The 21806-nt window shown below is 38.0% G+C and overlaps 1 protein-coding gene and 1 long non-coding RNA gene across 2 annotated transcripts; one reads left to right on the forward strand and one right to left on the reverse strand.

Moving 5' to 3' along the window:
* Positions 1-10236: 10236 nt before the first annotated feature.
* On the forward strand, positions 10237-12503 carry LOC116504626. The gene is made up of 2 exons (XR_004254830.1): positions 10237-10559; positions 10740-12503. It is a non-coding gene; the product is annotated as an uncharacterized LOC116504626 (long non-coding RNA).
* A 1069-nt stretch (positions 12504-13572) lies between these two features.
* RAB43 (RAB43, member RAS oncogene family) lies at positions 13573-20209 on the reverse strand. Its single transcript, XM_032210832.1, has 3 exons — positions 19686-20209; positions 17552-17735; positions 13573-16527 (listed from the first exon to the last, which is right to left on the reverse strand). The coding sequence occupies exons 1-3, from the start codon at positions 19893-19895 to the stop codon at positions 16277-16279; spliced, it is 645 nt and encodes a 214-aa protein (XP_032066723.1). The 5' UTR covers positions 19896-20209; the 3' UTR covers positions 13573-16276.
* Positions 20210-21806: the final 1597 nt, after the last annotated feature.

Below are 21806 nucleotides of genomic sequence, written 5' to 3' on the forward strand. Positions count from 1 at the left end.
TTCTGTTAACTGCAGCAGTCTGTCCAGTAAAATATTTTCTATTTTAGAAAGCACAAATTTTTGTTCAGCATTCTAATCCCTCTTTAAAGTCTTTTTAGTTGGCAGCTATCCATTATCTCTAATTTCTTCATTTTGTTCTTGAGACAGTTAATGTTCCTATATGTATTTTCTTATCCTGTTTAGTTTTTGTTATAAATCTGTGGAAAGAAACTTTATGAAAAACTTTAATAGTGCAAGCCCATATTGTGTTTTCACACAAACATTTTAACATGTGTTACTCTTAATAAGTTTTAATAGGAAACCCTACTAATCTCTTTTCTAGGTTTTTTTTCTTTTGCACATTTTTCATCAGTTTATTTAGAACATGGCCTCCATCCGTATAATTTTTTGGCTTCCACACTTCTGTTTATACTTTGTTATTAAAATGACCTTTGTCCACTTATTAAATATGAAGGGCAAACACAGAACTAATTCAATATTTTTGTTACAGCAGTCATTTACTCTTTCATGCAAATCTTTATTTACCCAGAAGGTTTTGAATATCATCAGTATTTAATCAATTTATACATTGTGTTGCATAGCAAGGAATATAATTTTTTGGGAAATCCCCTACAGAAGATTTGTGTTTTGCTAAGAACACAGTTGTAAATAATTTCATTTGGACTTCATGTTTCTCTCCTTCACACATTCATTTACTGTGTTTCCCCTAAAATAAGACAGGGTCTTATTTTCTTTTGACTCCCGAAAGAAGCACTTGGCCTTATTTTCGGGAAGGTCTTATTATTTTTGAAGTGCAGGAGGTGACGAGTATGGTTACCTCATGGCTGCTGCTATGTTGCAATATTTACAGGGAGAGCTTATTTTAGCACATGCGCTCAAAAGCCTGATTAGGCTTATTATCCAGGGAGGTCCTATTTTCAGGGAAACAGAGTAATCTATTTCAGACTCCCCCCCCCCCCCCCAATTTTCTATGGATTTTAAGGCATACTTGGAACTCTGTAAGCTTTTCAGATTAGTTTGTTTCCTTTTTTCTTTCTTTCTTCAAAGTTTCAGGTCTTTTTTGTTTCACTTGGGTAAGACTTAGCTTTTTTTTAAAAAGAAGAGCTCTGCTTTCCATGCTGGCATAGTTAGTTGGTGATAGTTTTCCCAAACTTTGCAGTATGGAAAATGCTCATTCTAGAGAAACTGAACTTTCATTTTTTTTTCTTTTAACCTAACCCTAATCCTTACTTTTTTAAAAAAATGGGAAAATGTTTATACAGATGACTAAATTTTTCAAAATCTTATTTAAAAAGAAAAAAGTAGCGGTTGAAATTGCTACTGCTGGACAGCCTCCATATGAGCAACCTTATGAAAGGTATTATGTTCTCCAAAAAAGCAACCACGTCTGCTGCAGACTACTCCCACAAACTATTGCATTAAGCAGTAGCATGTTCACATGACTACAAGGAAGATATTATTTAATCACTGGTCAATCATTAGTGTTCTGATGATTAATCTTTACAAAACTATGAGTCTATGGAGTCCTAGACTAAATAAAGCTATCGGACAAAAATGTATCTGAATATACTTTGTTCCAGTTCAACACTCAACTCTTAAATTCAATCTGTTTTACCTAACTCTATGCCTAATCCTAAAGTCCCAGAATTTTCAGAAATTGGCATGCTGATTTGGAAGCCTGGGAATTGGAAATAGTGGTATATACAAAAGACAGGGATGTCATCTTGTATGCAGGAGAATAGAACTGAGTGAGAACCTGATGATATCAGATATCAAAGAAGTAAGACTGGTGGTTTCTGGCAATCAACAAAAGACAACCACTGGGATGGGTGCAAACCTTGATGGATATGGCTAAGAAATAAAAACAGTGACCAATCACAGACTATATACATAACAGTACATCTAGAGCAGGATGTCAAACTCGTGGCCCGGATGCATCACACGCTGGCCACCCGCACCCCTGGGTTTAGCAAAGGGGGAAAAGTTGCAATATGTCACTGATGACAACATGATGCCGCAGGTTTTACACCCCTGATCTATATGGAATAGAAAAGCTTTCAGCCTTCACAACTGAGACCAAATAAGATTGATGAGGGATGATGATGAACAAAAAAGGAAGAGAAGGAAACCCAACTTGAATATAGCTGAGTTTGCTACCTTCCTGTAATTGTTAGTTGGCACTTGACTTTACCACATACTTGGATAATCAAGTGCCTAGAACCAGTAGGCACATCAGAGGCTTTGTGCAAAGATCAATGGAAGAATGGAAGACACACTTGCTGGTCGATAGTCTGGAAGAAGTTAACATCAAGAGAGGAATCTTTCAAGGAGACTTTAACTACTACTGTTTGTCATTGCATTGATTCCTCTGTCAACAATGCTGAACAAGTCATTGGTCACAAACTCAGCTCTTGAGTCTCATATTTAGGATTAAATTTGGTGTGAAACACTAAGAGAGAAAGGAGCCTACCTCCTATCATATATAGGACCAGGATTTTTATTCATCAAACATTTTCAAGGTGTTTACTCATTTTTTTGAATGAACAAGATAAATGGATCATTTTTCTCATGAGCCAACAAGATTATTTTACATTGGCATCCTTCAGTCTCAAAAGACTGTGGTATCGTGCTCTGGAAAGAGGTCCTAACGCAGCATTTGGTGTGGCTAAAAAGTCCAATTCGGAAGTGGCAATCCCTTCTGCGCTGAGGGCAGATATATTCTGTCCCCTGCCCAGCCCCCAGGTTTTGCTGGTTCCGGGATTGCCTCTTTGCCTCAGCCTTCTGAACAAGTATCTCTTTGAATTGGAGAAGGCCATGCTGCGTCTTTAGCCTCCAAGCTGAACGATCAGAGGTCAAGGTTTCCCAGCTGTTAATGTCCATTCCCAAGGCCTTTAGATCCCTCTTGCAGATATCCTTATATCACAGCTGTGTTCTCCCTTTCCCTGCACTAGTTCTCCATACAGGAGATCTTTTGGATTCCGACCATCAACCATTCTCACGACATGCCCAAGCCAGTATAGACGTTGCTGTTTCAATAGTGTATACATGCTAGAGATTCCACCAAATTCCACGACTGCGCTATTTGGAACTTGGTCATGCCAGGTGATGCCAAGAATATATCGGAAACAGCACATATGAAAGGTGTTCAACTTTCTCTACTGCCATGCATAAAGGGTCCACAACTCACTGCAGTACAAGAGTGTGCTCAGGACACAGGCTCTATAGACCTGGATCTTTGTATGTTCCATCGGCTTCTTATTAAGCCATACTCTCTTTGTAAGTCTGGAAAATGTGGGTTTACCAATGTGTTTATTCAGCTCAGTATCTAAAGAGAGAGTGTCAGAGATAGTTGAGCTGAGGTACACAAAGTCATGGACGACCTCCAGTTCTTGTGCTGGAGAAAATTTAATTTAATAAAATGAGTAACTTTATCCCTGGGAAAAGCATTGAAGTACAGTAGATATCCTGACCTAGATCAGGTTGTATGTTCTTACAGACTAAAGCAATTCCTGAATCAGTCTGGGATCTGAACTAAAAGCCAAAAATGACCCAAAATCCCAAACTTAAGGGATAACCAATGCCCTATTATAATGATAAGGGTTATATAGTGATTTAGAATTTAATGTATTTAATGAGACTTACATAGACGCACAGTGACTGTGTATAAATTGAGAAGTTTTTTGAAGTGGAGGTGTCTACATTTACCTTTTGAGTAGACAACAGCTATAGAAGTGGAAAAATGACACAATGTTCTATTTTTTAAAGGGATTTTAACACAAGCATATTTTATAGTAGTTTCACATGTAAACAGGAACAAATGGGCTTTTTCCAGTAGCTTTTTTCTAGTCTTGCAATTAACCAGTGGAACAGCTTGCCTTCAGACATTGTGGATGCTCCATCACTGGAGGTTTTTAAGAAGAGACTAGACAGTCACTTGTCTGAAATGGTATAGGTTTTTCCGCTTGAACAGGGGACTGGACTAGAAGACCTCCAAGGTCCAGTCCAGCTCTATTCTATCATTCTAAACCTGCACGCATGATTTCATCATTACTTGCATCCTTTCCAGGAAAGGACTTTTAGTGTGGCTGAGTGTATTACATTAATTGATTGATTAAGGGCCATCAGGATGGTGTTGACCATTAGCAGTCAATATTGGTATATTCTTTATAGGATGCTCTGTCTTCACCTCAGCCTTTTTGACTTCTCTGTGGTGTATTCATTGCTCTGATAATTGAACCCATCCTTCTTTCTCTAGTCCTCTTCATTCCATTCTTCCAAGCATTGTAGATTTCTCAAGGAACTGGGTTTCCACATAGTGTAACTGAACTCAGCTGTAAATAGTTGTCAAGAACACACAGAGCAATTGTCAGTCAGCTCCAGTGTTCTAAGCTTGAGATTCAGCTACCACTATAAAAAGCATTTGACCCACAATGTCAGATTCATTAAGTACAAGCATGTATGTTTGGAGACATCCCACCCCACGTCTGAGCTCCTGAAAGCTCTTGTTTCAGAAGTCTGTAAACTTCTGTAGAGATTCTCTGTTATCCAGGTCATGGTTGTCCCAAATGTGCTTTTTCAGGAGGCAACTAGACTTCCTTGTTTTTTCTTTTGGAGATGTTTCGCTTCTCATCCAAAAAGCCTCTTCAGCTCTGACAGGAAAGTGGGATAGATAGATCCTTCATTCCCCACTATCCTGTCAGAGCTGAAGAGGCTTCTTGGATGAAAAATGAAACGTCTTCAAAAGGAAAAACAAGAAAGGCCAGTTGCCTCCTGGAAAAACACCTTTGGGACTCTCCTGATTGCATTACTGAATTTAAAGTTGTGACTGTTGAAAACTGGCAGCAATTTTTCAATTTGATAAGAAAGAACATGTACAAAGACATGTATCATAAATTGTAGAATGCTTTTGATTATATGCAATTTAGTTGGTATTGATTCTTAGTGACCATATTAAATATCGTGACCCGACAAAAGTGCAAACGTCATAAGCACGCCGACAACACCGTGGCGCTAAAACCACGATGTCAAAAGCGCGCCGACAACAGCGCGATTTAATTTAAGGTAAGGTTTACGGTAAGGTTTACGGTAAGGTTTACGGTTAGGTTTACGGTTAGGTTTAGGGTTAGGTTTAGGGTTAGGTTTAGGGTTAGGTTTAGGGTTACATTACAGCGCGCTTCTGTCGGCGCGCTTTTGTCGGCGCGCTTTAGGGCTAATTCGTCGCTCATTCGTTGCACGGTTTTGTCACCCCGCTTTAGTCACCGCGGTTTAGTCAGGCGCGCTTTTGTTGTGCGCGCATTTGTGGTGGAACCATTAAATATACTTTTTCCACGGGGGGGGGGGGAGATCTCATTCCAATTTGATTCTTCCAGTTTTTCAACTGTGCACTGATTGCTGTTTGAGTCCAGCCACCTAGTTGCTGCCATACTTTTTAAATCTTCTCTTTGTTATATAGACTCCTGTAGAAAACTACATTTTTGCATATGTCCAAAATGTGATTTGTGTCATTTCTGCCTCAAATATGGTTGATCTGAGCCATTTGTTTATTTTTAGGGCTACGCATGGGATTGTCAGGAATCTTTTCCAATACCAAAGTTCAAAAATGTCAATATTCATTCTACCCTCTTTCTTCAAAGTCCTACTTTTGCATCCATAGAATGTCATAAGGAAAACCACTGCCTGTTTCATTCTGAACTTTGTAATACAGACACCTCATGAACAGCTTTTACAAGGCCTTTATTGATACTCAGCCAAGTGCTATTCCATGGTGTATTTCTTGACTGCTGGTTCCTCTACTGCTGAAAATCACATTACTACTGTAAAAACATAACATAAAAGCAATGGTGGGTTGCTCTCACTGTCACTACTGGTGCGCTGATCACGCGCTCGTGCGTTCTGTTCGCGCACGCGGCTGTCTTGCACTGTGCACACATGCATAATACACTGCCCCTGCCACAACCAGCTGATTGTTGGGGCTTGCGCAGGCACCACACTCTGTGCAAGTGTGCGCACTTTGCCGTTTGTCATAAAAACACGTATAGAGCGCGGGCTGGTGGATGGGCCAAAAGAGCCACCGTCCCAGTAGGCTCTCAGCTGCTCTGGGCCACTACCTATACAACCATACCGGGCTGTACCTGCAAGAACCCACTTCTGCATAAAAGTGCTCTATAAAATGTGGCTTCTGTCTGCCTCCAAATTATTAAATATTAAGTGCAGATCTCATCTGTGATCCTTGGCTGAGTATAATGTGTGAACACAGTAATTATTGCTGCAATCAGCTGGAAACTGATAAAGGTATTTATCACTATGGCCATTGCTTAATCTATCCTCTTTCCCAATGGACAGAGGGGTTTTGGGGGGAGTTGGGAATGGAATTCACATAATTATTTTGATTTCAATATTTATTTACTTTGCTGACAGAACTGAATATCGTGAGGTGGCAGTTAATTAAGAAACACACAGTGTAATAGTCAAATGCTCATTTTAATTATAGACAGTACAATGTATTTGCTACAGATTTTGCTATATTTTACCCAAAAAAGTAATTTCATAGTTTTTAAAAATAAACTTTTTTAATAAATCCATAAATAGGTGCCAATAAAATGTCAACAATGATATTCTGTTCCCTTGTTTTCACCTCTTCTAGTAAACTCTATGTAAGGGAAAACATGACAGATGGGCCTCTATGTCTGTTCCCAGAAGCCTTATTACAAGCAATAAAACTGTTTTCAAAAAATGGAGAAGAATTCAATAACCTCAGAATTCTTCAAACCCTTTGGAAATGAAATAGTGAATTCAATATGAATTGGTGCTTTATCTTACTAAGTGTATGAACCAGCTAGTAGAAAAGCTGCCTGTCCTTAGGACAAGAGATTAAAAGTCAGGCTATACCAGTTAGTTAGGCACAATTACTGCACAGAACATATGACGAACCTTTATTAGCCCACACCACTAAAGATTTGTCTAAAAAAACAGCCCTCACTTCAAATATTGTGCAGGTGCTCTATCGGATTTCAGACAATGCTATAGTCACTCACGGACACAATTCTCTACCATTACAACCCAGCCTAGAAATACTTGCACCTCTCCTATTATACGTTTCCACAGATTCTGCCATCGGGTTATAGCTAAGCTTAAAAGCAATAAGGTGATAATATACACATAAATGCTGAAATCTTATTCTTAGTAAAACAATCAACATGTTTCCAAATCATATTTTCAAAAGTAGGAAAGCAATTAAGGAAGGAAGAGTATTTCAGAGCAGAGAGACGGCAAGATAAGAGCAAACCAGTTATTTTCTTCCTCTCCTTTATCACTCATAGGTTCTGACAGCATTAGAAGTCATATTAGCCAGGATATGTAAACTAGGGATGCTACTAGGATTACCCCAGCCACGCCTCATGCATAGTACCAATCTTAAGGAACTTGGAGCTTATTGATCACGGCAGAAATCAGTCAATTGCAAATAATGTGTCCAATCTGTGTTAAACTCGGGCTCTGTGTGTAGCTATGCAAAAAAATGTATATTTTACATCTGACCTTTCACTTTTAGGCAGAACCATTTCTAAGGCACAAACTTCCTATTTATAATAAAGCTCACTCCATTTCTCCACAGATCACAATTTTGCATTTTTGAATTATATACACTATGTTGGCCAGATTTTTAAAATGGCATCAGTCTGCACATTCTATCCCTGAGAGACAGATGTGTCCTCTCATGTTTGAGAGTAGAGGAGGTATGCATTTTATCTGTACTGCAACATCAGTATCAGCTTTGAACATTCATCTCTATGAAGATGCACATTTGGTCATGGAATTCTCCATGTAGCTCCTGATTCAACAAATAAATCTATGAAAGAAGGTTTGATCCAGCCCATAGATCTAATTTATGGAATTTAGGGTAGAGTTGTCCTCAGGTGATGACTGTTTATTAACTGAAACAAGAAACCTAACAATTTGAAAACTTGAAAAAATAGGCAGATCTTAAAAACCCAAAATGGCTCAAACATTATTTTGGGAAGAAGAAATAGGATGAGCTTCTCTACACTTTGTTCATCACAATTCAAATACCTGAAAATCCCATGTTAAATTTTTAGTGCAGCCATTTGCTATAACCGATATAACAAAAGCATGCCTGTGAATTATACATGCACTGTATTTCCCAAAATGCAATGAAAGGCGGTAAATTACAATCTAATAAGCATTTTATGTAACCATAAATATTTCAGATTGCCTCACTATTTATGACACCCTGAAAATGTCTATACTAGCCATACAGATAAATTGGAATTTAGGATTTCAAGCACCATGAGGGAGGCAGGTAGATTCTTATACTTTGTTGTATTCACAAAAAAGTCAAATGATTTACAAAAGAACTAATCCTCAAGTCTGAAACTCAGAGAAAAGGATGATGTCACCTCCCTGATTATATAAGCTAGAAATCAATGCACAGAACCAATGCCATTATCATAACTGGGTCAGAGAATCCAAAGGTGGAGTAGGGAGATTGATGGGAGGCAGACATAAATTCTGCTGTTGCTTAGTTTTAAAAGGAAAAGACTTCAGAGAAAGTGGTGCATAATCTGACTATATTTATATTTTTAAAACTTTGTCAAAGATGTGAGAAGACATTGTACATTAGAAAAGGAGAAATAGGACAAAGTGGTTTCTTTTTCCTTGCTCCATGCGCACTATACAATTTCTCTCAACGTTTTATAGATGTGCAAAGAGAAGTGTGCAAAGTCTCTTCTACATGCTTATATGTAACATAAAAACTGAGATTGCATAATTGGTTGTATGTAGATTAGATCATCTGCTATGCCACCTGATACTCTCTTTTAATCTGTTGCAGTAGTGATGTTGCAGACATAACTAGACATATGTGCTTATGTACTTCTGACATTTAATATAAATGTGGTTAATTAAATTAAATTAAAATTAAATTTCCCAATTCCAGACATTTTCTAAAGCCCAAAGGGAAGGGGCTAAATAAAATATATTTTTCAAATTTCAACATTTTTGCATAGACTATGAATTAAAATAAACATTCTACAGTACTGTAAATAAATACATAAAGCAGCCATCTTTTAAAAAATGCAGTTTTTTAAAAATTAATTGAAATTTTAATATTTTTATAAATGAGAACAAAAAAGCCCAATACTGATTAATTGTATTTTTTTTCTGCATTGCTAAGTCTAAATGCCATCCTATAAACAATTCAGTTAAGAGATAAGTGCACATTTTCTGTAATTTACATTTTCTCCTGACCTTATGAGGTGGTAACAGGGGTGTATTTCAAAGAGGGTGAGCGAAGAACATTTGGGGTACATGCCAAGAGCAGATACTCCCAGCAGAGTAGTTCAAGGCATGAAAGCCACCCAATGGTCCAGCTAGTGAGAGAAGGCACCTATATCAAGCAACAGTGACATAGGAAGATGCTTGAGGTGGATGATCACTTTAGTGCCAAGAACAAAACCAGTTTCAAAATGCACAAGAGAAAGCAATGGTACACCAATCTTGTACTTTACCAAGGAAACCATATGGATAGACAATGTTGAATGATGGTGGACCCCTCAGATTGGATGACATTCAACATATTACTGAGAAAGAGCTGTTTAGCAGTACTAATGTTTAATGATATTTATAAAAGAATTAAAGTCTTTGGGGCATCTATTTGTAGGTGCTTCTGTGCAGAAAGAGAAAATATAAAACTGCAAAGACAGAATTATGGTAGGAACAATGGAAATAAGCACAGGAAAACTCAACACAGTGGAAAATGAAATTAATCAATAATACATATCCTAGACGTTAGCAAACTGAGATGGACTGCAACTGGTCAGTTTTTCAATCAGTTACTTAAGTACAATGCAATAAATGACAAAATAATATCAATTATAGATAACCCTTTTAAAATGACATCCAAATTATACTCCAATCACTAATGCAAAACAGGAGAGAGGAGGAATGATGGGTGTTATGGTCAATTGTTCAATCAATTGAAATATGTCAGTTGTGACTGGAAACCAAGATGCCAAAGCTGGAAAAAGTAAAGCAGAAAATGTACTGCTTGCCCAAAAATAAGACCTGCCTGGATAATAAGCCCAATCGGGCTTTTGAGCACACACCTAAAGTAAGCCCTCAAAATAAGCCCTCCCGGAAAATATTGCAACACAGCAGCAACCATGAGATAACCATACTTGCTGCCTCCTGCACCTCAAAAATAATAAGACCTCCCCAAAAATAAGGCCAAGTGCTTATTTCGGGGGGGGGGGGTCAAAAGAAAATAAGACCCTGTCTTATTTTTGGGGAAACACGATAGTTGTACTACATGACCTAGAAAACTGAATAAAGCAAAAGAATGACTTATCAGTCAACCTAGTGATTTATTTATTGCTTACATGGTCTTCAAAGCACCAGTGGATGAAAGCTACCATCAAAATGTAGATTGGAATTTGCCAAAAAGGGAAGATAAGCCAAAGCCAAGAAATCCAAATTCTCAGGAACAAACTTAACAAAGATGTCTAGGGGGATTCTCAGTCATCCAGGTCATGGTTGTCCCAGAGGTGCTTTTTCAAAAGGCAACTGGGCTTTCTTTGCTTGTCCTTGAAGATGTTTCGCTTCTCATCCAGTGAACTGAAGAAGCTTTTTGGATGAGAAAAGAAACATCTTCAAGGAAAAACAGAGGAAGTCCAATTGCCTTTTGAAAAAGCACCTTTGGGACAACTTAACAAAGAATTTCAGAGAACCATTCAAAGAGATGAAGAGTAGTTTTACAAAGATATTGGTAAAGATACCAAAGCTGGAAGTTGAGAATACCAAAATAAACATGTTTATTTACATTACAAAAAGACTGAGATCTCTTGAAAACCCATAATGGTGGTAAAGGTGAAAGGAACAAGAAGACAGATGATGGCAAGATGAATTGACTCAGCAATAGTTGCAGAGTTGGAAGTCCTGAAAGGTCAAGTTGGAGACCTGGAGAAGATCTATCCATTTGGTCACAAAAAGTCAACACCAATTGAATGGGGCACCTAATCTGCCAATCAATCACAGTATATGGAAAATGAAAGCATTAATTATAAATAACATTTAAAGTCTGGAACAACCTGGGTATAAACTATATAATTTTCAATTCTCTCAGCAGTTGTGTTAAAGGATTTCCCTAGTATTCAGATTATTAGAATTTTTTTTTTTTACAATTTTTAAGCCATAAATTGTGTCTTCACATTTCTATCATAAGACTTCAAAGATATTATTTTGAAAAAGCTGGAACCAACTTTAGAGATAACTTAGAGTACTTTATTTTTCAAACTGTCACAAAAGGCAGTCTGTTCTAAACTGCATGATACATATGTAATACTATCAATTATAATCATATTTCTATTCCCCTGCATTTTATGCAAAAAGTAGACCATAAAATTTGTTATCTGTGTAAGAAAAGTAGTCCATCTGAAATGTTTAAAAAACTGGTTTTCAGTAAAACAATTAGGCATTTAATATCTCAAACTGAATCTGGCACGTTTCATGTGCTTCATTTTATATACCTGAAATCTCCATATTATTTTATGCTAGACATTGCTAGATAAATATAAGTCCATGGAATGTGACTGTGTTGTGCATGTGTGCCCTTGTGTTTGTATGGGCCTCTACGTGTGTGCCTGTGCATTTGGAATGTAAATAGGTAGTCTTTATATCAGAACAGACAACTGTGTTACTCTTAATTTGCAACTGTTTTATAGTATTACATTAAAAACAGATTTAGACAATTATTTTTTATAAACATAATTAATTCTACAGATCATCTACATTATGGTTAAAGGCCAATGAGATTTTTTAGTATTACTGGAACAGTAAAAAGTGATCAACAGCACATAAAGGTGCTGTGAAGAGCCCTGAGCCTTTAAAGAAACAGGCATGGAGTTTAAATTCATATTTTGCTGCAAGTAAATAAATGTTTCCACTCCTTATGACATACAGCTATTTTTATTTTTTACTGGAAAAATTCATTTGAAATATGACTCTTTTCCAATCAGGTTTCTCCATGCAATACTTACATTCTACTCAAAAGACTAAAGAAAAACAATGTTGTTGACTGAATTCTTAGTGCTGATAATGGGGTCCCTAAATATTTTGACAATTTCGTCTTTTAAAATGTATGTTCAAGCCACAGGTTCATTCTTCAGTATTTCCACTGAAGATACCTCCAAGGCTGTTACATTGTACACTACTTAAGTTCTTATTTGTCATTGCACAAAGATGATTGTCTTTTTCCTTCTATCTTTCCCAGAAGATTGTAATGAATCCCCATGTATAGCCTTACCACTTGGAGAGGCATCCTATTCAACTACTCATATAAAGAAGGGCCCAGAAGATTAACTTTTCATTGGAATTTGCAATAGTAATTGCATTGCTACCTTTTTCACAAAAATCTGCAAAATACAGAAAAGTTTGCAGGGGTCCAGACAATGTTGCACTATTCTTTTCCAATTTGTACATTTACCAGAAATGCAAGAGAAGTAATTCAAGAGATATTTGTAATATTCTCTACAATCTGGTCTTTAATTCTCTTCTCCTTGCAATGAATAATTAAACAAGAGCTAGTCTTTCTACAATAATTACTGAAGTGCAATATCTAAGAGAAATAAACTGGTAACCATGTCAGTACGACGCAACCCCATCGTAACAGCTCATAAAAATCAAAGCTGTTGCTTTCCAATCTTGGAATAAATAAATAAATAAGCAGTTTACATTCCGTTATAAAACACTAAAGAATCTTAGCTGCTAAAATGCATATACGAAGCAGCAAGTTAATTCTGAAGCAACTATGTGCTCTCAATTACTTTTGGGAATGTATACCGAACTGTAGCCCTTACAAAACCAGTATGAAAGGATTCTGCTCACATAACACTTGCACACATTTATATAAATAATGTAACAACCCCCCAAAAAGATGTCATTCGCAGAATCCTTTTTTTAAAAAAAAAATCATTATTGGCACACCGTTATATCAGATTGGTCTGAAATGCAGTATCATCACTTCCTTAGATCACTGATAGGCCAAGATCTTTGTAGCCCTTGGCAAGCAAAGCTTTTCTCCCTTTATGCCAGTGAAGAAAGAACTCATCATTTCTAAACCGACATGTCCATTAAATAGTCCACCCCTGCTGAGTTCCTTCCTACCTGGAGTCAGACTGATACTAAATCAGCAAGTGCAGGATTCATCAAGTGAACACACGGTTATATCATCACAGATATTGGTCAGTTTGAATTTCTCTCTTTGGTAATCGCTCAGTTTGTGTGTGTGTGTGTGTGTGTGTGTGTTTGTGTGTGTGTATATACATACATACATACATACATACATACATACACACACACACACACACACACACACACACACACACACACACACACACACACACACACACACACACACATATATATATATATATATATATATATATATATATATATATATATATATATATTTGTTTTGTGGATTCTTTTTTATACTTTCTAATGATCTTGCTATGCTGAAACCCCACAGGCCTCTCCCTTCTAGAAATAAATATTCTTAAGAATGCAAATGATGAAAGACATCAAACTTTATGCTGCATTTTATTTTAAAAGAAACTGATTTAAATTTGTTTTGAAGTTTTAATAACTGAAAATGGAGCTGATATACTCTCATACAGAAATGATTAAAAGGTAGCACCCATCAAATTCCTCGTGCAGGATTTTGCCAGAACCTCAGCATTTTAGAAAGGGGTTACCTATGGCTTGAAAAGTGTATGGATGCCTGATATAAGTGTATGGATGCCTGATATAAAAGCTAATATATGAGGAGATGAATTTAGGAACTGTGCTTAGTTCAATCAATCATGCTAAGACCATTCATTTTTTTCCCTTTCATTTTCATGGCTCAACTGAAGAAATTGAAATTACATAATATTAATTCTTTTGGATTCACAGTACAAAATCAACCATTTCTGTTTAATGCCAATGTTCTGTTAGTACTCATTGTTAACTACTGCTTAGGAATCAAAGGCTGGATACAATAAACCTGAAGAAATCTGGTATAAAATAGTATTTAGAAGCAGCATCTCTCAGGCATTCTCTCTTTTCTATGGAAACATAATTATAAAACTACATCTAACTGAAATTAAGGCCCCTTTCTTCTTTACCTTATAAAACATTCAACTCTAAAGCTACTATTCTGAAATTACAATAAAAACATTCATCAGGATAATCACTGGAATCAAAATTCGAGTAGTAAGGTAAATATTATAGCCAGATGCTTTATACTGCACAAAATTAAAACAGGTTCAAATGTTTTAACTTTCTCATACTGATCTCCTAAAAGCAGTCTCTCAAACTAGAGTTATCCTAATCTCTGCTAACTGAACTGAAACTTGTTTCCAATCATAAAACGCTAAGTATTTTCCTAAAATAGGTTAGACAAATGCATTGGGAATATTCACAAGTTTGAAAGCATATTATGTTAGTTTCACATTTGAGCTTTTAAAAATAAGAAATCTTTTTTTTAAAAAAATCATATGGGTTAGAAAGCCTATGGGTACTCAGGGAGGTATTCATGGCCATAATAGTACCATTGTATAAAACCCGTTTTAACATAATTGACTGCAAGGATTTCATTCAAAATCTTTGATTCTCAGACAGGTGCATAGGGCCCATTATAAATAATGTTGGACACTGGAAAAGTTGCTTGGAAGATTTGCAGTCATTATAATTATTTTTCATTTCCCAGTTTAAGGTGCTCTAAAAAGGCAATTGTTATTAATATCTGCACTTCTAAACCACTGGCCAATGTAAATAAAGATATTTATCTTAAATTAACAAAATAGAAATAGTTCAGCAGTCTTTGAATAATAAGATTGCAGACTCTTTTAGTATATGCTATTGATTTGTCCTGAAAAAAAAATAGCATGAAGCTAATTTGAAGATTGTGTCATAGCATGATGGAAGAAATCAGGAACAGAAGGAATGGGTAAGGACCGAACAGTAGGAAATCAGGGCCTATAAGAAAAGTATCTTATAAAATTAGCAAATATGCCTCATAATGATGGTCTTACAAAACAAAGCAACTGTTCGATGATTTTTAGAGCTCTGTACCATGAGTGGTCAGTTTAGGAAAATGACCAATTATCTCCTACATATAATTCAACATTTACCATATACTTATTAACAACTTCTTAATACCACTGACCAGGGAAAGTTCAAAAAGAGTCAAGTCGATAATTATTGAAAGTACCGAGAAATGGGGGGGGGGGGGGAATCCTCTAGCTGGGATAATTTGTAATATGCTCAATGGTAATGAAAGAAGAAAAGATTAGGATTGAAGGGAAAGATATTCAAATAAACTATTTCTCTGACGTATGAGAACTATACTGAAATTAATGAAGACAAGAATCACCAATCTATAGTATTAACTATAAGGAATCTATATCAATTGTGCAAAATAAACTATTAAATCTATCTTAACTTATAATTTTCAGCCTATTTAAAATAAAGCCCTATACAGTTTCAAAGGCATTTACTACCCATGGAACTACTATCCAGTGAAATGTATTCAGGATCAAGTCTTCTGAAATGAAACGAAACAAAACCTCTATGTATTATACAATTGCTACTGCTTTCTCTATTTGAAAAAAACAACAACAACCAAGAGAGGAAAATGCCTGCTTTGCACGTCTTGTACCAGCAGTATTAGTATCCAGGAAAGCACAATTTCATAATTTAGGAGGTTCAGCTGCTATATCCTATGCAGAAAATTGAGTATTTCATACTTGAAATATCCCTACAAAATTTACGTCACCATGTGTAAGTTTACTCCCCACCCCCACCCTGGAATGTGAAGAGTTGAAACAGGCAGTCTGAAAACCTGCTGCCATAAAAGGATTAAATGTCATCCAAGTTGATAAGTCCCTTACCAAGATGTCAGTGAATAGTAAAATAGCAGTTCTGCACTCAGACCATTTTGTATGAAGATATTTTAGTAGCTTCGCTCTGTGCAACTTACTGCCAAATTGCACTAATTCCTCTAAAAAAAAAAATAGTAGAAATTGCTACAGAATGACTGCCACACAGTTTCAGATCTACATAAGAAAGTTCCTTCATATTAAAAACATGCTGCAAATGTCAGTCCCTTAACTTACAAAACACAAAGCTTGTGCAAAGTGTTTTATGTATAGAGGAAACCCAAAGCGTAGGAGAGAGAAGGGAATGTATCTAAATTCCAGTAACAATTAGAGAAATTGTATGATCAGCAGCCACAGCCCCACCCTTCTACCACATCCTTGCTGTCAAGTTTGATGCTGTCTGTGTTTTTCTCACTGAACACGGGGCCTCCATGTCTCATCATTAGCTCTGTGGCCATCTTCACAAAAGCTTCCTCCACATTGCTGGAGTCCTTTGCAGACGTCTCTATGGCACAGATGATATCATAGTGTTCAGCCAGACTCTGAGCCTCTTCTAGTTGAACCTCCCGAAGGTCACTTAGGTCAGACTTGTTTCCTAGCAGAAAACAGAATTGTTGATAAGATTAATTTTTAAATGTGGATTCTGGAGATTAGGGAAAATATTCAGTTGGGGGGAGCCTAGGCAAAAAGACAATGGCAGGGATAGATAAAACTGCGTTGAAGGGCCTCAAAAGTAATGCAGATAACCAGCCTAGAGATCAGATACTACAGTTACCGCGGAGATGAGAAAAAACATCTAATGAAATATCAGCATAGAGAGATAAAAATATAAAAAATAAATAGATAGATAAATCTGAGCCACTTGAAAGTATAACATTATTTCTTTTTGGATCCTGGATTTATAATTCTATCTCACTTTGATGTTGACAAACCCTACATTTCAACATAATACTTCAATCTCAGAAAATTAGCTTTTTACCCCTTCCAATCTAGATGTTCCTGTATTAACAGGATATTACTTATGTTGTATTTAGTTATCTCTGGAACTAAAGACAATTAATTTTTATATTATATTTGTTCACTTTCTGCCAATTGTTACATCAGAAACCTGCCCAAAAGGGGCAGAGATACTGTATCTAACAGATGAAAAAGTTCAAATGTTATTTAAAGTATCCAATATCAGGTACATACTAGCCAAAAGGATCTCATTCTGAATAATCTGAAGGCCAATATTATGCATACTTTTCAACAGCTTAATACTCTGTGGGCCATCATGGCATAAGCATGGAACACGTCCCAACAAATAGGAAAGCATAAACTCACAACGTGGCTTGACTTGGTCAAAATGTACTGTTAAATAAAGATTCTTAAGGTACAGAATACTGAAACAACCATAAAAGGCTGAAGTAAACAAAGTTAACTGTAGAAGAGCTTGAAAGTAATTTTTTTCCTGCTTCATCAATTATTATGGAGTAATTCAATCCAATCCAAAATGAGGAAAAAAAGTTTTTATTTTTGGAAATGAGGAAATGCCTTTGCACAAGTTTCTATTGTCTCCAAATCCAGAGGCATAATTCTTTTTTATTTCTGGCTTACCAAGTAGATCTTTCCACACTCACCAATTAGCAACTGTACTATATTGGAGCCTGCATATTTCCTCACATCCTCGATCCAGCGAGGAATGGACTGGAAAGAGCCTCTCTTACTAATGTCATAGGCGAGAATAGCTCCATTGGCGCTTCGATAGTAACTCTGGGTTATAGTCCGAAACCTTTCTTGACCAGCCGTGTCCCAGATCTGTAACTAAAGGAAATAAAAAAGAAGTAAGCCTGTAAGTTCTTCAGTCATAAGTTGTTGGTTGCACTCATCAGATGACCATTTCTTATGCCTACTGACTGAAAAACATCTAAGCAGAGCACAAAATAATTTCACATCCAGTTGAATTACAATATATTATTGCTGGGTTGCCACAGCCAATATGCCCAATCTATTTGGTAAGGAAAATGTAGCAGCAAGTCTAAGAGAGATGGATAAGCAGCCAGGACTCTTCAACATGACTGGGTCCCACAAAGGCAGGAAGGTTAGGGCAATTATAACAAAGAGCTGACCTCTGACCACAAGTACAGTTGCAACTGGGACAATGCCAGGCTTATGTTAGTTCTACTATGATTATTAAGCGTGATATACGTAACCATGACTTGCAACTTTTTGCTTTTTATTTACTTTCCTGGTCTGTGAACAGGTTTATAGCCCTCTTTAGTGTACTGTGTCATATAATAAAGGAGTTACACAACATGTCTCTGTTAAAGTCAATTAAAATCCTAAAACTCTGACACAATGCCAATAACTTTTCCAGGTCAAATTACAAAATGCTACCAGGATATCTAAGTTCCTCCCCTTTATTTATGTACATGAAATGTTATTAATCCAGATTACAGAGCATGACAATTGTTTTTTTTAAGTGTACATTAGAGGCATTCATGTTTTCTACAATAAAACATGTTTATTGTACTGAGGGCAAATGCTAATACTTTCCTGAAATGTGGGCATTTTTATAAAATCTACCCTGAATAGTGAAGGAGGTATATTTAGTGTAATCAGATCTTGATGTCTACAATATATGCATACATATAGATTTAAAAAAAGGGGGGGGGAATCAAATTAGCCTGATTTAAAACATTACAAGCATTACACGCTTACAAGCTTCCCAGTTAATTTTACAATTAGCTTCCCAGTTAATTTTACAATTCTCCAGAGAGCTGGAATGGTTTATAGTGTTTCCTGCCTGAGCAGGGGTTGGAGTAGAAGACCTCTAAAGACCCTTCCAACTCTGTTATTCAGTTCTGGAATGATACTTAAACCAGACTGCTCATCTTTAGCACACAAGCAGGATATTCACATGAGTTATAGGCCCTGTCATGACAAAAATACTTACATTGGGTTTGCAACCTAATTTCTATACAATACCAAATGAATCTTAAAACTTAGGGAGATGCGGAGCCATCTCCTAAGTTAAGTAAAGAAGTTTGTCTCAAAGTTTGGCACAAGTTTTCATACTTACTATGACTCATCAGATAAGCAAAGTGGACTCTTATCAAAAGCAAAGTGGACTCTTTCATACTCAAACAGGCTCCAAACCAAGTTCATGGAACTGTGTACCAACATACTCAATTACAAAAGAACTCCTAATGTCATCTTATTTTCAAGCATTACAAAAAAGCTCCTGTTTTATTGGAATAGGCCTGGAATATCACCACTGAAGTTCTCCAAGAAGCTTAAGAGACTTTTCAAACATTTCTTAAGCACCTCCAGAAAGAATATCCCTTGAAGCATTTTTTACCGGGGGCCCTGCAGTACCTAAATGTTTTTTTTTAACTTTCTGAACTTAGCAAAGGGTGGGTGGGGGAATGGGAGTGGGAGTCAAATTCTACTTCTTGTAATGGTTTTAAAAGGTATCCGAGCTGCCAATCCTGCAAGAGTACAAACTCTTCGGCATTTTCTTCATTGGGCGATGAATTCTCTCTCGCACCAGCCACGGATGTCAGCAGATCGGCTGCTAAAGACGTTGGGCGCCTTGAGGTCTCCCGGGGAAGGGGCGTTGCCATGCCAGCTTCTTCTTCTCCCCCGACCGCAGCTGTTGTTCTGTCCGCACACCTGTTACCTGCCCGGCCCGCGAAGGGAGATAAGACGGGGATGGCCGCCGGGCCCGCTTCCCTCTGTCCCTCCCTCGTCCCCGTCCTCCCCGCTGCCCACCTTGATCCGCTTGCCCTGGATCTCCAGGCTCTTCATGGTGAAGTCCACGCCGATGGTGTTGCCCTGGCGCTCAGAGAAGGCCCCGGTCTTGAAGCGCTGCACCAGGCACGTCTTGCCCACGCTGGCATCGCCGATCAGCACCAGCTTGAAGAGGAAGTCGTAGTGCTCCTCCGGATCCGGCCCGGGAGGCGCCAACGGGGAGCTGGGCATGACCGCGGCGCTGCTCACCCCGCGGCTGCCCGACGCAAGTCCCCTCGCTCCCCTTTGGCAGCCGCAGCGCCGGCCTCAGCATCCTTCCCCGCCCGCCTTCCTCTGCCAGGCCGAGGCAGTGGGCATGCGCGGCGGGAGCCTGCGTCCTCCCCCCCCCCTCTCGCCCCCACGCGCCAGGCGTCGAGGGTGGGGCAAAAGTGCAGGGCAGGATTCCCCTCGCGCTTAATGGGCGGGCTTAGTGAAGGAAAGGCTTTGCCCCCCTGGCTTGGAGGGCGAGGTCGCCCATGACGATGGCCGGATTTCCGTGTTACGTTATCTCTCTGGTTGCCCTGAGCAGGAAGCGCGCCTAGAGAAACTCCCTCTCTCCCTGCGGGGGTGTCTACTGTGCACCTTGAACCTTGATCGCTAAATTCCCTAGAATTAGACGCAATGTTTGCTTTACGTGTAATGGTTGACATAGTGCACTTAGAACGGAAACCCAGAAGAATACTCGAAATAAACAAAAACTGAGCTCCTTGGAGGCAGTCATAAAATGCATTGGTCTTTAAAGGTAAAGATTCCCCTCACACATGTGAGCTAGTAGTTCCCACCTCTAGGAGGCGGTGCTCATCTCTGTTTCAAAGTGGAAGAGCCAGCACTGTCCGAAGACATCTCCTGGTCATGTGGCCGGCATGACTAAGTACCGAAGGCTCCGGAACGCTGTTACCTTCCCATCAAAGTGGTTCCTATTTTTCTACTTCATTTTTACCTGCTTTCGAACTGCTAGGTTGGCAGAAGCAGGGACAAGTAACCGGAGTTCACTCCGTTACGCGGCGCTAGGGATTCAAACCACCGAAATGCCAACCATTCTGATCAACAAGCTCAGCGCCTTAGCCATTGAGCCACCGTGTCCGTTATGTATTGGTCTTTAGGGAGCAGCAAAACTAATCGATCACAGTGAGGGTGGCAGGTCCAACGTGTGTAAAAAATAGTATCAAATAAGTTCTAATAGTCTGGATGAGCTCCCTGCAGCAGGAAACATTGGCAGGAAATGCACAACCCTTAAATTAATTGTTAGATTCACTTAGTCATTTATAATTAATCTTTATTTGTAGTTTTGGAATAAACGAGCACATGCTTTATACAAGCTGTCCCTCATTGTGCAGGAAATACGGGGATACTGAATGCATTTGCTTATTTTCAGTAATTTTTACCAAAGCTCTTTGATACAAAGGATAGCAAGCATCCCAAAAGACAGAAAAGAGGAACAGGTGGTTGAGTTAAAATGTAGAACATTTTCCCAGAGTCAGTTGAGTCCTGAGCCAAAATTTGTACCAGAGCCATAAATTTCACACAATGGAAAATCTGTGTTTCTCTATTTGCCTCTCTATCACTAAGGCTGATAGTTAAATAATTTTATGGTCTTTCCTTTATAATGTTGGAAGAAATGTCCATCTGAAAGATGGTTTAATGGTGGGCACATAGTAACATAGTTTGAGATCCTGGGCAAAAAAAAAAGCATCTCTCCAAGCAGTCTCCATGTTTCCAGTGTTTTTCTTCCCACTTGGTACTGAACCCAGATGGATATTTCTTCCAACAAGTATGTTTGTTTCCCAAGTTTTAATAAGGGAGTTCAGAGCTAGTCCTCTTTATGCTTGTTGACCCTATGAAGGGCTGTAAAGGTGTCAGATTAGGATCTACCTTTGTAAAAGTCTACTGTAGTGCAGGGGTGTCCAACCTTGGAAACTTTTAAGACTTGTGGAATTCAACTCCCATAATTCCCCAATCAGCATTCTGGGGTTTGGTCCACAAGTTGCTAAAATTGGACACCCTGGTCTAGTGGTTGCTCCTTTTTCCAGCTTATCACAGGACAGAGATGCCTGTGTTGCTTCAGGTTGCTTAGCTGTTCTTTCTGTCATAGAGATAACCTTT

This window comes from Thamnophis elegans, chromosome 2, assembly GCF_009769535.1.
Source record: "Thamnophis elegans isolate rThaEle1 chromosome 2, rThaEle1.pri, whole genome shotgun sequence".
NCBI lineage: Eukaryota > Metazoa > Chordata > Lepidosauria > Squamata > Colubridae > Thamnophis > Thamnophis elegans.